A 15,616-nucleotide genomic window follows, 5' to 3' on the forward strand; every position below is an offset into this window, starting at 1 on the left:
ATCCATGAATAATATGGAGTTTACTTTACGTACATACTTTAAAAAAATATATGAAAAATAAAATAACAAAAATTAGAATTCAAAAACCGAAACAAAAGAAAAATCAATGCTTAGTATAACTATCTCGTAGAAAATCCGCCAGTACCAATTTACTTGAGCCTTACTTGTTCTTACTTTTAACTGAATGGGAGTTCTACTTAGAGTGGTGGCAGAGATGCTCTTGCGCACGCTTTCTATGCACTTTCCATGGTTCAATTGTTTCCACAGCTAACTATAACGATTAACTTGTTTACAACTGTCTATGAGAAAGTGTCTTTATAATATTTTCCATTACTTAACCATTGATTTCATATAATCAATACATATAATAAAACAGTAAAAAGATTTTGTCTGTACATTGAATATATTTAAAAAAAAAAAATATAACGATAATGAAATAGTAACCGAGCATGAATTTGAAAAAAAAAGTGTGTCTGTTTGTATGTTTGTTTGCACACGCCAATCCCCGGAACTACTTCTTCAGATACAAGCATTAATTGCTAAATAAAGTTAAAATAAATGAATAGTTTTTCGCAACGAACTCGCTATAAACTCTAAAACCATGGTGTGCAATATTGATAAGTAAAAGAAGGAATACGTAATGATAAGTAAAACGTAAATAAATGAACCTTGGTCCAATTTTCTGGTTAGGTCAAACTTTGGGATCCTGTCGATAATGAGTTTCCGCTCTAATTAATCTTTTTGAATTAGATAATACATATGTAGATATATTTATGTTATATTATAAAAAAAATGCCGTGTGGTTCCCGGCACTATTACAAAAAAGAATAGGACCACTCCATCTCTTTCCCATGGATGTCGTAAAAGGCGACTAAGGGATAGGCTTATAAACTTAAGATTCCTCTTTTAGGCGATGGGCTAGCAACCTGTCACTATTTGAATCTCGGTTCTATCATTAAGCCAAATAGCTGAACGTGGCCATTCAGTCTTTTCAAGACTGTTGGCTCTGTCTACCCCGCAAGGGATATAGACGTGATCATATGTATGTATGTATGTATGTATAAAAAAAATCACATACATATAATAACGTCTATATTCGTTGCGGTGTACACAGAGCCAACAGTCTTGAAAAATATTTTGTGTCACTGTGATGTCATTGTGAATTCCAATAAGGCAAACACTCTGTAAGGTTCTAAGCTAATAGTTTATTTTACTCGTAGACTATGGGTGAAAAGATTTCGCAATATAAGTATTTACGCTCGGCTAACTGCCTGTCTTAACTTACGATACATTTAGTGCTTTTGTCCTATAGGCACCTCCTACGACATCCAAAGAAATAAAATTATTCCTACTCTATCGTACTAAATACTCTTTATATAACCACGTAAAGTAAAAAATAAATAAGATATAGTAATTAATGTTACAATATTACTATGCTTTGCTATTACTTTTAAATTTATTTATAGCGTACCAAAAATTAAAATCCAATAAGTATTGCTCATTATGATTGTACTCTGTCAAAAATTACCTGACTATGTAATAACAATAAACACAAAAAACAACCATTAAAAATTAATTTTAAAATAATTATAAACATTGCAAATAAACCAATGCTAATAGTTTCCTAACTGATTTTTAATTTGAAATAGTATTAAAAATAAACAATTAAGTATCTACCTACCTATCTTTGAAGAAACAATTTATCGGATGTCAACGGCAATTTGGCGATCACAGATTAAAAAACACAGCAGTTTGGCGCAATTTAGACGGAAACGCATCCGGTTACGCAAGTAAAAACAAAACGTTATCTTTTATACCAACCTTTGTTTTGTTCAATGTTCCATCTGAACGATTTGAATTTCTGTTTTAACCTGAGGTTTACCTAAACGGTGCTCTGTGGTTTTAGAAAAAAAATTACCACGTTTTGTTTTAAGTCTGTAATGTTTTTTGTTAGATACTCATCTTATTTGAGAAAACTAAAACATTTTGATGCCCGTGGGGAAACAAAGAAACAAAGTACCTGGTATATTATGTGAGCTTATAACTGAATATCAGTACCCCAAATTAAGTGGAATGTGATAAAGCTTTATTAGAACTGTTCACAAAAAAAAAAACTTTTAATTCGCTGAGTTTCACTGAAGCTCAACCAATCATTAATTTCTTATAATTATTCATTAAAAGTTAATAAAATACATATAAGTAACTTTTTATTGTGTTGAGCAAATCAAATATATCATATTTATTAAGCGATCCATTTATGTAAACCTATCTATTGACATTATATATTATTTATAATTATTTTAGTGTTAAAAAAAAATAGACCAAAAATAAGTTCCAAACAACACATTAAACATTAACTACATAAACAAATTATGTATTTTTCAACCGCTACCGACTATAATGAAACTGCACGGTTGGTGGCCTGAAAAATTGGGTGTTTTCTCAAATATGTTGCATTATATGATTACAGAAGCCAAGGAAACATTGATTGGTGTAACTAATTGTACGTAACAGAATGCATAGCTACGCGTTACAGATTATAAAACTAGGTTGAGGTAAAATGTTATTTTTAAAGAAATAAATAACTGCATCCTTTTTTCGGAATCTTATTAAATTTTTCCTGTTATTAATTCCTTAGATTAAAATAAAATATAGCTATTATAGCTACTTTACTTAATTGTATCGTAGATTGAATTTCATACCTTCGAAAAATCGATAGCGTAGAGTGGATTTCGATTATTTTCTTTAAATATCAGAATGGTTTTCATTAAATATCAGATGTTTGTCTTAATATTGTTCAGTTTTTAAAAGTCAAGAAATATAGGAGCAGAATATGCTGTAACAATCGTTTTGATGAATGGTTTGTTTGCTATCGGTTGCCCCAGCAACCTTTATCCGGGCAACGCTTAAAGATCGCTTAACTGCCGTATAAAGTCAACAACAACATGTTTTTTAAAGAATAATTAGCGACAAACAACGTTTTGTAAGGTTTCAGGCTTAGTTCAGCATGTTACAATACAGAAGTGGAATTAATGTCGAATACTAATCAATTTTACATTTTAAGGTGTTAAGAATTGCAGTGCCGTGTGGTTGCCGGCAGTACCGTGTGGTTCCCGGCACCAATAACAAAAAAGAATAGGACCACTCCATCTGTTTCCCATGGATGTCGTAAAAGGCGATTAAGGGATAGGCTTACAAACTTGGTATTCTTTTTTAGGCGATGGGTTAGCAACCTGTCATTATCATTATGCTAAATAGCTGAACGTGGGCATTCAGTCTTTTTAAGACTGTTGGCGCTGTCTACCCCGCAAGGGATATAGACGTTACCATATGTATGTATGTAAATTGCATTATATCAGATCTTACCCCCGCTGCATTGCAAGCGCGGCCGATTATATCTGTTTTATGGCGCGAAAAACTATCGCTGTCCCTTTTCACGTTATAATAAAAAACGAAACAGCAATAGCTTTTCTAAAACAGGCTCGCGCGTGCTCGATACGGGTTCAGGAGTAAAAACATCAGATTTTAAAGTAGGTATAAGACATAGAAGACCTAGACGAACGTATCTTGATCAAATTAAGGACGTCCTGGTAAAGGGTCGGGTCAAAAGTACCCGAAACCGCCGAGCTTGCATGAAGAGAGTTATGAATGTGGATGAAGCGAAGGAAGTATGCAGAGATCGTGGCAAGAGGAAAGAGGTAGTCTCTGCCTACCCCTCCGGGAAAGAGGCGTGATTTTATAAATATATGTATGTATGTATAAGACATCAGTACAATCTTCTTACACCCGTGACCCTGGTGAGAGGGAAGCCAAGATCATGGTCAAATAAAAAGTTTCCTGTCAATGTGTCTCTTACCGTGAGCGGTTCGCAATCAAACTAATATACGTGATTCAAACAGATTCGTTAAGTCATGTCCTTTAGACGGCCTCTGTGGCGCAGCGGTAGTACGCTTGTCTGTGACACCGGAGGTCCCGGGTTCGAATCCCGGCCAGGGCATGATGAGAAACGAACTTTCTCTGACTGGCCTGGGTCTTGGATGTTTATCTGTATAAGTATTTATTATAAAATATAGTATTGTTGAGTTAGTATCTCGTAACACAAGTCTCGAACTTACTTCGAGGCTAACTCAATCTGTGTAATTTGTCCCGTATATATTTATTTATTTATTTATATTTATGTCCTACTACAACTTAAATTGTGGCTCATAAATAAAGGCTTTTGTACTATTTCGGACAATGTGCGTGTGTTGCAATGTTCAATGTCAGATGTTGGCGTTAATTACTTTTTTATGAACAGATATTTTATTGAGTATGAAAATTGACCTCTTTTACTCGAATGCTCAAAATTAAAGCGTTATGGTTACAAGGTCTGTGAATGGAATTATCATAGCACCAATGATGATGGCAGATGGTGATTAGTCCCGTTTGCGTCTTCACTTTTCTGATGAGAAGCCTGGGTTTGATATTTTCAACTTGTCCTGATGGCCTAGGAACCTGTCACTATTCGAATCTCAGATCCATTAAAGTACAGGCGTGACCATTCGGTCTTTTCAAGATTGTTGGCTCTGTCTACCCCGTATACAGTATAGACGTGATAATATGAACGTATGTATATTTGCTCAGTTGGCCTGCTTTTATTCCTTTAGAATCGTCCTCAAAAATATGCGAACTCCTTCTACTAGGAAAAAGAAAAGAGAAAAGAAAGAGGAAGAGAAAAGAGGAGAAGAAAAGAACGCGTCAAATAGACACTTAACTCAATGATTCACAAAATAATCGGAGATATTCCGAGACTGATCGATAGATTACCGCATGTTAATGGCAAAAATGTCTTCCACGAAGAGTTTATGACGAGGAGTTCAAGATTACAAGGATCTCCTTCCTTCTATGATGTCAGGTAGCAAAGAAAAAAGAGTTGTGTGTGTGTCAGCGGCGTCTCTTCCCACGAAGATTGTTAAAGTCAATTATTGCTTATAAACTTGGAATTCTTCTTATAGGCGATGAATTAGCATCCTCGGACTATTTGAATATAAATTCTATCATTATGCCAGACGAGAATGAATAGGTCTTGATAGACAGATAAATAGTGGAAGTACAAGGAACAGATGTTTTTTTGTTCGTGGCCGAGATCCTAAATATCATTACTGCAGTGTAGTTTGTTCCGCCGTATCCAGTTTGTATCCAGTTTTGAAAATAAATCTATTATATTAGCTAATATAAAGAAAACTAGAATCGAATTCGAGACCTCAAATTAAGAAGGAAAACGTAGGTAAACCCAAAGGGGCCGCTACACTACCGTCCATCCATTGATAAATATTTTTGCATTTTCTTTGAAGCAATATAAATACCACGTCCCTAGATTATGTATGAATTATGCACGTAATTGGTCATTAAGATAGATCAATAAATCACACATAATAACGTTATTTCTAATGCTTTCGTTCGGGGAAATTTAGCAATTTATTAGTTTTTTTTTACTGTTAAGTAACTGCGCTAACATCACGTAAGTGCGAGTTTCTTTCCTGAATGAAAATTTAACCAAGGTAAGAAGACCATGTGTGGTCCTAAAAGTAACGATAAACTGCTAAAAAACGATCATAACGGTGATTTCAAAATAAATATGTGTCCAGAATAGAAACTACGTTATTTTTATCTTTTTAAAGCAGTGTGAATTTAATAATGTTGAATAAGTAAACTTTTTATCTATGTATCTTCCTAAGCTAAAATATAAACCATGGAATTGCACTATTGCAGTCATTAATTGTTTTAAATAATATTAAAAAAAAAGTTTTAAATAATAATAAAAATTTCCAAAAAAAGAGTGTTTTTCAAACGTTATTAAAAAAAAGAATTAGCACATTGAGCACATTTACAAACTCCTCACTTTTTACTGATATATTAAATTTTGAGCATATCTAACACATTAATTCCCAAATTATTTCAACCTATTTTAAACAAAAGCACTAAAATTCACAACACACTTTTTTTGTTTAACACTTTTTCAAATTTTTTTTTATGAACCACTATTAAAAAAAAGTCCACTATCAATTATTATTTTTCTTTCACACTTCACAGTTCATTTTTCAACTCAATAAAAATTTAACAGATACCAATATTTTTTTTAACAAATTTTAAAATAAGAACAAACACTGCCGTTCGCGCATTTACACACGTAGCTCGCGCGTTAGCGCTTCACATAGACTGACTGTCTAGCCTGCCAGCTAGAGTTAAGTGTATGAATGCCTTAATAGGCGTGACGATTTTTTATTCCGATGACCATGTGAACGGCACAATGCCGAAATGAATAGGCGTATAACGTAGGTGTTATTATCTGTGCATTAATGTTTTTTTTTTAATATTTGGCAATGCCATCGCCAAACAATAAATAATTAAATTTAAAAAAGTAAAATATCGGTAAAGGTAACTGACATACCTATTTAGAATAAACAATATTAATTACGTGTGTGATAAAATTTCATCGCAATTATTAATATCTTATAAGATTATCTACAATGATAATAAAATCAAAACATTGAAAAGCGATTTTTTTATAAACAGTACAAACTTTCACAAAGGTATTTATATTAAATGAGTTCTAAATTTGAATGTGTAAATTTTTTAATTAAAGAACCGAATCGATATCTCGAATACAGAATCATCAAAAGATCCTGTACTTAGTTACTTTTCAATATCTATAAAATACCAAGTATTTTTAAGAGAGCGTCAGTGGTCGAATCAGTAAGATGCCCGGTTAAAATGCGTGATGCGCATATAGGCGCTAGTTCGAATCCCACCTCGACCATGTATAACTATTTTCGAAGTTATGTACATTACTTTGAATACTAACCGATGCTCTTGCTTTGAGGGAAAACATCGTGAGAAAACCTACACATTCAGGCAACTGGATGTGTAACCATGATCGATCCAATACGGGTTAGGTTTACCTGCAAAGGTTGCAAAGGTCAGATGGGAGTCGCTTTGTGTAAAAACCTGGCTCACCCAATCCAGGATCCATGGTCAAAGGCATACCCCGGGCTCCTCTCCAGAGTGATGAGGATGCAATCAGGACTAAAGCCAGGACGAAGACCAAGTGTTAAAGGAAGCTCGGTGATCTCGGGTACTTTTTGACCCTGAAGATTAGAGTACTCTTGATCAGGAACATCCTGACAAAAGGTCAAGTCAAGAGTACCCTAATCCAATAAGCTTACATACAGTGTTATAATTGTAGTTAAAACGAGAGAAAAATGAAGGGATCTTGGCATCTGAACAGGGTAGACTCTGCCTACTCCTCCGGGAAAGTGGCGCAATTTTATCTATACTAATATTATAAAGCTGAAGAGGTTGTTTGAACGCGCTAATCTCAGGAACTACTGGTTCGAATTGAAGAAATATTTTTGTGTTGAATAGACCATTTATGGGTGAAGGCTTTAGGCTATATAGTATCACGCTGCTATTAACTATAAGGAGCGAAGAAATAATGGAAAATGTGAAAAAAATGGGGGAAAATTATTCCTCCTTGAGGGCTTTAATGATGCCCAAAATAACTATTCCACGCGGACGAAGTCGCGGGCACAGCTAGTGTTATAATATGTATTTTATGGTCAGTAGACTCTCCCACTGTACTTATTTTCAATAGTGATACGTATAACAAAGCCATACAAAGATCATACATATTTAATTACATGAAGCCTCGTGTTCGGTCAAGGCTTTATGCAAACGTGAAAGTTCTATTGATTTCAATATTATTGTTTAAGAAGTACCTAAAAAATGGGGAAAAAGGCGTGATTTTATGTATGTACTAGCGGTCCCGACAGACTTCTTTCTGTACAAAACATTTGTAATGTAGCTTTTAGTTTTTTATTCTTACCTATTTTAAAATCGGGGAAAAAATTCTGCTGAACAGAACCGTCACCCTGGTGACAGGGCTGGAAATTAATGCAAAAGCATTGAAGTTAAAATTAACTATACGTTTTAGTTAGAAAACGTTTGTATGGAAAAAAGAAAAGGGCTTTGCCTTGCGGTTCCCGGCACCAATACAAAAAAGAATAGGACCACTCCATCTCTTTCCCATGGATGTTGTAAAAGGCGACTGAGGAGTAGGCTTATAAACTTGGGATTCTTCTTTTAGGCGATGGGCTAGCAACCTGTCACTATTTGAATCTCAATTCTATCTTAAAGCCAAATAGCTGAACGTGGCCTGTCAGTCTTAACAAGACTGTTGGCTCTGTCTACCCCGCAATGGATATAGACGTGATTATATGTACCTATGTAAAAACCATCCTCGAAATTAAACGAACTTAAAAAAAAATTGGCCATATTGGTCCAGACGTTGTTGAGTTATACGCTTAACATCACATTTTGCGATGCATTTTTATATCATAGACTAGCTGTGCCCGCGACTTCGTCCGCGTGGAATAGTTATTTTCACTATTACTTTAAATCATACTGCTAAAAACTACGGAGCCCTAAAAACGTACATCCATGGCAGTCGTCAAAATTATTCCAGCTTATATTTCCTCGCGCGTTCGTTCCCAAGGGAGCCGTCAATTTTAATGGCGGCTGGACGGCATTCCCGTTCATATCCCTCACGTGATAGGTCAACTGACGCCTTGCTGGTATTTATGACTAGCTACTTGCCCTCTTTATACATACAAACATACATATAATCACGTCTTTTTCCATTACAGAGTTAAGAGAAAATAATCTGAAATAACTAAATAAGTACTAAAAATACTGAAAGGTCACGTTCAGCTGTATGGTTTAATGACAATATTCAAACAGTGACAGGATTCTAGCCTAGCCTAGCCTAAAACAAGAATCATCATCTCGGAGAAGAATTTGTTCCATCTTAATCATTATCATATCATCAATATCATTATTGATAAGATGGAACAAATTCTTCTCCGAGTCGCGCCGGTTTAAAGACGCACGTGTTTCTGACTCAGTCATTTGAGAGTTAATAATCCCTTTATGTATAAATTTATATTATATACATTCTAGCTGTCCTGGCAAACGTTGTTTTGCCATAAAAATATTTTTTAAATCATTTCTAGTTAAAAAAATGTTAAGGGTGGGCAACCCTTATCACAAAGGGATATCAAAAAAAGATGTTGTCGATTCTTAGACCTACTCAATATGTTCACAAAATTTCATGAGAATCGGTCAAGCCGTTTCGAAGGAGAACGGGAACGAACATTGTGACACGAGAATTTTATATATAAGATAAATAAATATATGTTAATAGTAATAGTAAGTATGTTTATTATAGAGTATTTATTATCACCCAAACAAAGATTATCTACTTAATCCAATGGTAGATTGTTAGATAATGCTATTAGCATTGATTCCTTAATTGTTACAATAAATAATAAATAAAGGTCAAAAGTACCCGAAACCGCCGAGCTTGCATGAAGAGAGTTATGAATGTGGATGAAGCGAAGGAAGTATGCAGAGATCGTGGCAAGTGGAAAGACGTAGTCTCTACCTACCCCTCCGGGAAAGAGGTGTGATTTTATGTATGTATAATAATAAATAAATAAAATGATTAAAGAAACGCGCATCCCAAATCGCTGGGTTTCTGAAACTTTGCTTGTAGGCTTCTTACGTGGTCTAGGGGTGCGCTAAGAGAAGATCTCCCAGAATTCCCACAGGACGGGAAATAAACGGGAGTTTTCGCTTTACCTAGTACAATACCTAGTTTAAGTATTTAACAGTAACCGTTAATTTTTAATTGACACGATAAAGCAACACTCAGTATCAGCTGTAAACAGTTGATTGCATAAAAAGCGTTTGAACCGTCGACAAAAGCCGTTACAACGGTTTTATTGTGTTATGTGTGACTAGCTTATGCCTGAGACTTTACCTATACGTGGATAATAACGTTTCTATGAGAATTTTTCAAGAATTTTCTCCGATAAAAAAAAATTACACTTCTACGTACCAAGGAACACACATGCCATATTATAATTGTTTTGATCTGTTTTTTTTTACATTTTTTATATACTACATATAATCACGTCTATATCCCTTGCGGGATAGACAGAGCCACACAATTTTGAAAAGTCTGAAAGGCCATGTTCAGCTTTTTAGTTTAATGATAGAAATTATATTCAAATAGTGACAGAATGCCAGCCCATCGCCTTAAATAATCCCAAGTTTATAAGCCTACCCCTAAGTCGCTTTTTACGACATCAATAAGAAAGAAATGGAGTAGTCCTATTCTTTTCTTTTTTTATTCTTTTCTATTGTTTGGTGGTTGGTCCTAGTCTTTTTTATATCATCTTACAGATTCGACCTCCGAAGCTCTTAGCTTTTTCCGTATGTATCTATTGTTAATTTTATTATTTCAATTTATTCAAGATGAAGTGTTCAAAGACCATTTCATGCTCATTGCAACAGAGCAAAGAACTGCCAAGTTCCGTCCTCAAGTTAAAAGACTACTGTGTTTTAGGGAAAATAACAAACTAGGCCCCATGGGTTTACGCATTTTTTTTTTTGTAATGTTTGTATTTTGTCAGTATGCATGTGCACTTTATCGCACCACCAACTTAAAGTTTTTCTGTTTGGTCAGCTGGTTGACTGGTAGAGAATGCCAAACGGCATTAAGTCCGCTTTTGTACATTTTTGTTTTTGTGCAATAAAGTTTAAATAAATAAAGGAAGTGTCTAGCCTGCCACCAGTGGTCATTAAATAAAAATAAATATACTGCCATTTGTGGTAAGATAAAAAATAATATTATTCTGCCGCTATAGGCAGAAAAACAAATAAGGCTTTTCTGCCACAAGTGGCAAGTTAAACCAACAAAATATTCTACCGCTAGCTAGAGGCAGCATACCTACCAAAAATTAACAGCAACTAAAGCTGAAGCAAGCTTTTTGCGGCAATTGATATACTTATCAAAAGGTAGTAAATGATACCCGATTTCTAAGAAATAGGTATATTTATTTTTCATGTACGAATACATAACAATGTTTATTTAGATATTGTTATTTTTTTTTATTAAGTCCTACTACTGTTAGATCATGTCCTTTGGGTCGACCTCAGCGTTTTCGGACAGCTGGTAATCTTATGGTTTGATTAACAAGAGCATTACAGGTCTGTGCCTGATTTAATGCTAAAGGCATTAAATCAGGCATATATTTATCGTGCCATATATAGTGCATATATGTATAGTGCCGTGTGGTTCCCGGCACCAATACAAAAAAGAATGGGACCACTCCATCTCTTTCCCATGGATGTCGTAAAAAGCGACTAAGGGATAGGCTTACATACTTGGGATTCTTTTTTAGGCGATGGGCTAACAACCTGTCACTATTTGAATCTCAATTCTATCTTAAAGCCAAATAGCTGAACTGAACGTGGCCTATCAGTCTTTACAAGACTGTTGGCTCTGTCTACCCAGCAAGGGATATAGACGTGATTATATGTATGTATGTATGTATATATTTGTCATTTCTATCTTCAGTTTTTTCATGTTTCTCAGCCTTTTCTAAATTTTGTTTCTGTTCAACAGGTTTCTCTATATGTAGATTTATTTCTTTCTCATCCTGTTTATTCTGTATTATAAGTTGTCTCTCTGCGTATTCTATCTTTTCTATCTCTAAATCTTCTGCAGTATGGTCGATTATATGTGCCTTATTTGTTTTTGGTTATGTTTTTGTTTTTGTCACATTGCTAACTTCGGTGCGATACTTATAATACACGTAATGAAATATATGCTTTATATGAAAGTTATAAGGAACATACCTATTCCAATAACTAATAACTTGTGGCGGAATAGCATTTTATATTAGTCTGCCGCAATAGGAACAACTTCACTTTCACGCTGCCCTAGTGTACTTTAAAATTAGACTTTATTAGTTTGACTAAAGAAAACAAATTTGAATACCACAATACTTGTGGCAAAATTATTTAATTTCTTATTTTACCACTAGCGGCTTAGTATTTCGATTTGTTAAATGGCCGCTGGTGGCAGACTAGACACTTCCATAAATAAATGGGTCGGCCACCGTCTGTGCACTGTGGATGCACCAGTGAAAGCGCATCTTAGTCAAGATCTCGAAACCTTGGCTTCCTAGGTTACATACGCATTGTTACAAGTTAACCTTTCACATGATACAAAGCGCAGCATTTACGAGCAAAAAGTATTTGTAACGCCATCTACATTATAATGTTGACAACAACGGCTTTGTGCTAAGCATCGGAAATTAATACGAAGTAATGTTTTGCCATCAAACTAGATGGCGCTATTCGTAACAGAATTTTTACCCACAATTTTCTACATGTTTCACAAGATAATTCAAGAAACTTTTGCCGTCTTCTTCGAACGGCTACTTCGGAACTTATTTAAAATTATGTGAAGAAATATAAAAAAATATCATACCTTATCAGCCTTATCAGTGGGTGGGGAAGCAGGTGGGCTCCGAGGCAAGCCCAGGTCTTCGTCATCGTCACTACCGTCGCCTCGCCCGCGTCTGCGCACAGCCGCCACCAGCTCCGCCTGATGGCAAACATTTACAATTAGATTAAATATTTTCTATTATTTTTTTAATTTTGGTTCATGACTGAGAAGCAGGAAGCCTTTCCTATATTTCAGGCAATCTCTTAAAGCCATGACGGTGATAATAATTTTCGGCTCGGGCATCACCATTTTTTTTACCAATTTTAGACTACGGCATTCTTAATATACATACATACGGTCACGTATGTCATCACCTTTATACCTTTTTCATAATATCACCTTTTACCATAATATCACCTTGTGGGGTAGACAGAGCCAACAGTCTTGAAAAGACTGATAGGCCACGTTCAGCTATTTGGCTGAATGATAAAATTGAGATTCAAAAACTGACAGGTTGCTACTTGCTAGCCCACTGCCTTAAAAAAGAATCCCAAGTTTGTAAGCCTATCCCTTAGTCGCCTTTTACGACATCCATGGGAAAGAGATGGCAGAGGCCCTATTTCTTATTTGTATTCTTAATTAAACTAGCTTTAAGTCTTTGATTATCCCTCTGTTGCTATCTACAAACAGAATTAACTTCCAGGATACGCATCCATTAGTACGTTGCCCTATATTCAATAAATGCGTATTAAATTATCAAACATTTTAACGGAACTGATAGCTTATCATTACACGACTGCAGTTTCCTCCCTGGACTATCTCCGTGGTCCAGTAGTCCAGACGGAAGCCTTGTGACCCTAAAAAACGAGGAGTTCAGACATCACTCTCCAAACGTGACCTGGTTACGTCCCCTCCTCTCTGGAGTGGAGCTCGAGGTTCGTACATCTTATACATATATACGATCACGTCTATATCCCTAGCGGGGTAGACAGAGCCACCAGTCGAAAAGACTGATAGGCCACGCTCAGCTGTTTGGCTTAGTGATAGAATTGAGATTCAAATAGTGACAGGTTGCTAGCCCATCGCCTAAAAGAGGAATCCCAAGTTTATAAGCCTATGCCTTAGTAGCTTTTTACGACATCCGTGGGAAAGAGATGGAGTGGTCCTATTCTTTTTTGTATTGGTGCCGGGAACCACACGGCATGCCTTCGCTTACTCTATTATCTCTATTCGAGATTGTGGGTTCTGTCGACCCCGTAAGAGACTTCAAAATAAAACCACTCCCTATCTTTCCTATGGAAGTCGTATAAAGCGACTGAGGGCTATGTTTATAAACTTGGCATTTTAGCGATGGACAAGCAACCTGTCACTATCTAAATCTCAATTCATATCGTCTAACTGCTATCTGAACGTGGTCTTCCAGTCTTTTCAAGAACATTGGCCCTGTCCACCCCGCAAGGGATATAAACGTGTCTATATAAGTATATATGTTTATATGAAAATACCATGTAATATGTGTATGTATGTCTGAAAGTATACAAACCCAAAACTTCCCAACTCTGGATTCCGTGACCCAGGCGAACCTCCTCCTCCATGTTTGACTCATCCCCACTTATCCTTGACTTGAGTATCACTTTATCACATTATATTATCACAATATCATTTTTCTGTCATACAACATGAGGATAAGTTTCTGTTTTGGATTGTAAAAATTATATATTCTTATTAAAATTTTTAGTCCCTAATTCCTTCCCGCGGGATAGGAAATTCACTATTAATTGACTTCTAGACCACATCAAGAACTTTACTGGCAAATTCAAAATCTTTTCAGCCAGCGGTTTTGACTGTTCTGTACAATTTGTAGATTTAATTTTTGTTTGTAATATTTTTTTTCATAAGTAGGTTTAGTTTGTAATCATTAAGTTATTTAGATATAGTATTTTATAAATATAAATTTACTTAAATTATTTTGTAAAATTATGTCTTTTTGGTTAAAAAACCGACCTAACTCTGAAGCGTCACAGTTCGACTGAATCATATTAGATAATGCCAGTTTCATTTTAATCATAAACCATTATTATTCATGGAATAACAGTTGACTAATTGAAACACTAATACAGGAATATTTTATCTATATGGAATTTTAAATAACAATATTATTAAAATGTACAAAATATTTAAAAAAGCAAAAACCTTTAAAACCTAAAATTCAACTTTTAGGCGATGGGCTAGCAAGCAACTTGTCACCTTTTAATAAAGATTTAATACAGTTATAGCTAAACGTGGCTTTCCAATTTACTCCCTATAGGCACTGCCTAGCCCGTAAGGGATAGAGACGTTATTATAAGTATATATGGCATTTAAAGTTAAAATGTGAAACAGCGAAGGTATGACAGTTATTTTATGAAAAATAAAAATGTTATCAAAAAATCCAAACCAGCGCGAATATATTTACTTGATTAAGTATCCTTAGAAAACATTCCATCCACAACAATAACATTCCCACGCTCTTTAACGAGGTACTTGGCATCCAATTTCAAGAAAAGTAAAGTTTGAAGTACTCAGTCAAAATACGATATAATTAATTCCAGGGACTAAAAATAAGAATAATTTTCTTTGCAAATTAAATTACCTACCCTAAAGGTCGATCAAAATTTTTTTGACACTAAAGTGTATGGTACGAAATGACTTCCTTGCGATACTCCAAAACTATAAACGATTTTTGTTACGGCTAAATTACAATGAGTGTTTCATCATACTATCCATAAGCTTTAAATATTCAATAACATTCAAGAATATCTAATAATACAGACTATACAAGAGTTACAGTGATTTTTCGTGTGACCTAGCTTATCGAAAGAGTTGCATAAATCATAACAATCGTGCATTTCCGATTTTGCAACACCCGAAGACAATGGAGTTTATCATACTATCTCATTGTTTCGCCGAATCTTTTCTCTCGGCACATCGTTCATTTCGCTTGAATACGCTTTAGGTAAATTACAGTTACATGTGTTTTAATCTAAAAAAGGAAGTCTTGCTTGTATTGTGTTTATTTTGGAAGTACTGAATTTAGGTGAACCAAGAAAATATATAGCAATGACTTCATTTTTATATCCTATGTAAGGTTCATGTTAACACATTAGTAGCCTTTGCCTGAAATGTGCAAGATTCCTCACGACAATCGTACATCCATCTCAGTTTGGTCCAAAGGTTCGACTGGCAGAGAATGCCTTGTGGCATTAAGTCCACTTGTTGTACATTTTACGTGCAAAAAGT

The 15,616-nt window shown here is 35.0% G+C and overlaps 1 protein-coding gene across 6 annotated transcripts in view; it reads right to left on the bottom strand.

Moving 5' to 3' along the window:
• LOC106138879 (uncharacterized) overlaps positions 1-15,616 on the bottom strand; it is a 98,373-nt gene that overhangs the window by 13,253 nt on the left and 69,504 nt on the right. For 2 of the 6 annotated variants that reach the window (XM_060950439.1, XM_060950440.1), the window contains one exon: positions 12,380-12,496. In XM_060950439.1, coding sequence (XP_060806422.1) covers positions 12,380-12,496 — 117 coding nt within the window. Of the gene's footprint in view, positions 1-5,864; positions 5,880-5,942; positions 5,973-6,107; positions 6,294-12,379; positions 12,497-13,880; positions 14,032-15,616 lie in introns of those variants that run through there. The other 4 variants (XM_060950442.1, XM_060950443.1, XM_060950444.1 and 1 more) reach the window with 4 other exon arrangements.

Source organism: Amyelois transitella, chromosome 21, assembly GCF_032362555.1.
Source record: "Amyelois transitella isolate CPQ chromosome 21, ilAmyTran1.1, whole genome shotgun sequence".
Classification (NCBI taxonomy): domain Eukaryota; kingdom Metazoa; phylum Arthropoda; class Insecta; order Lepidoptera; family Pyralidae; genus Amyelois; species Amyelois transitella.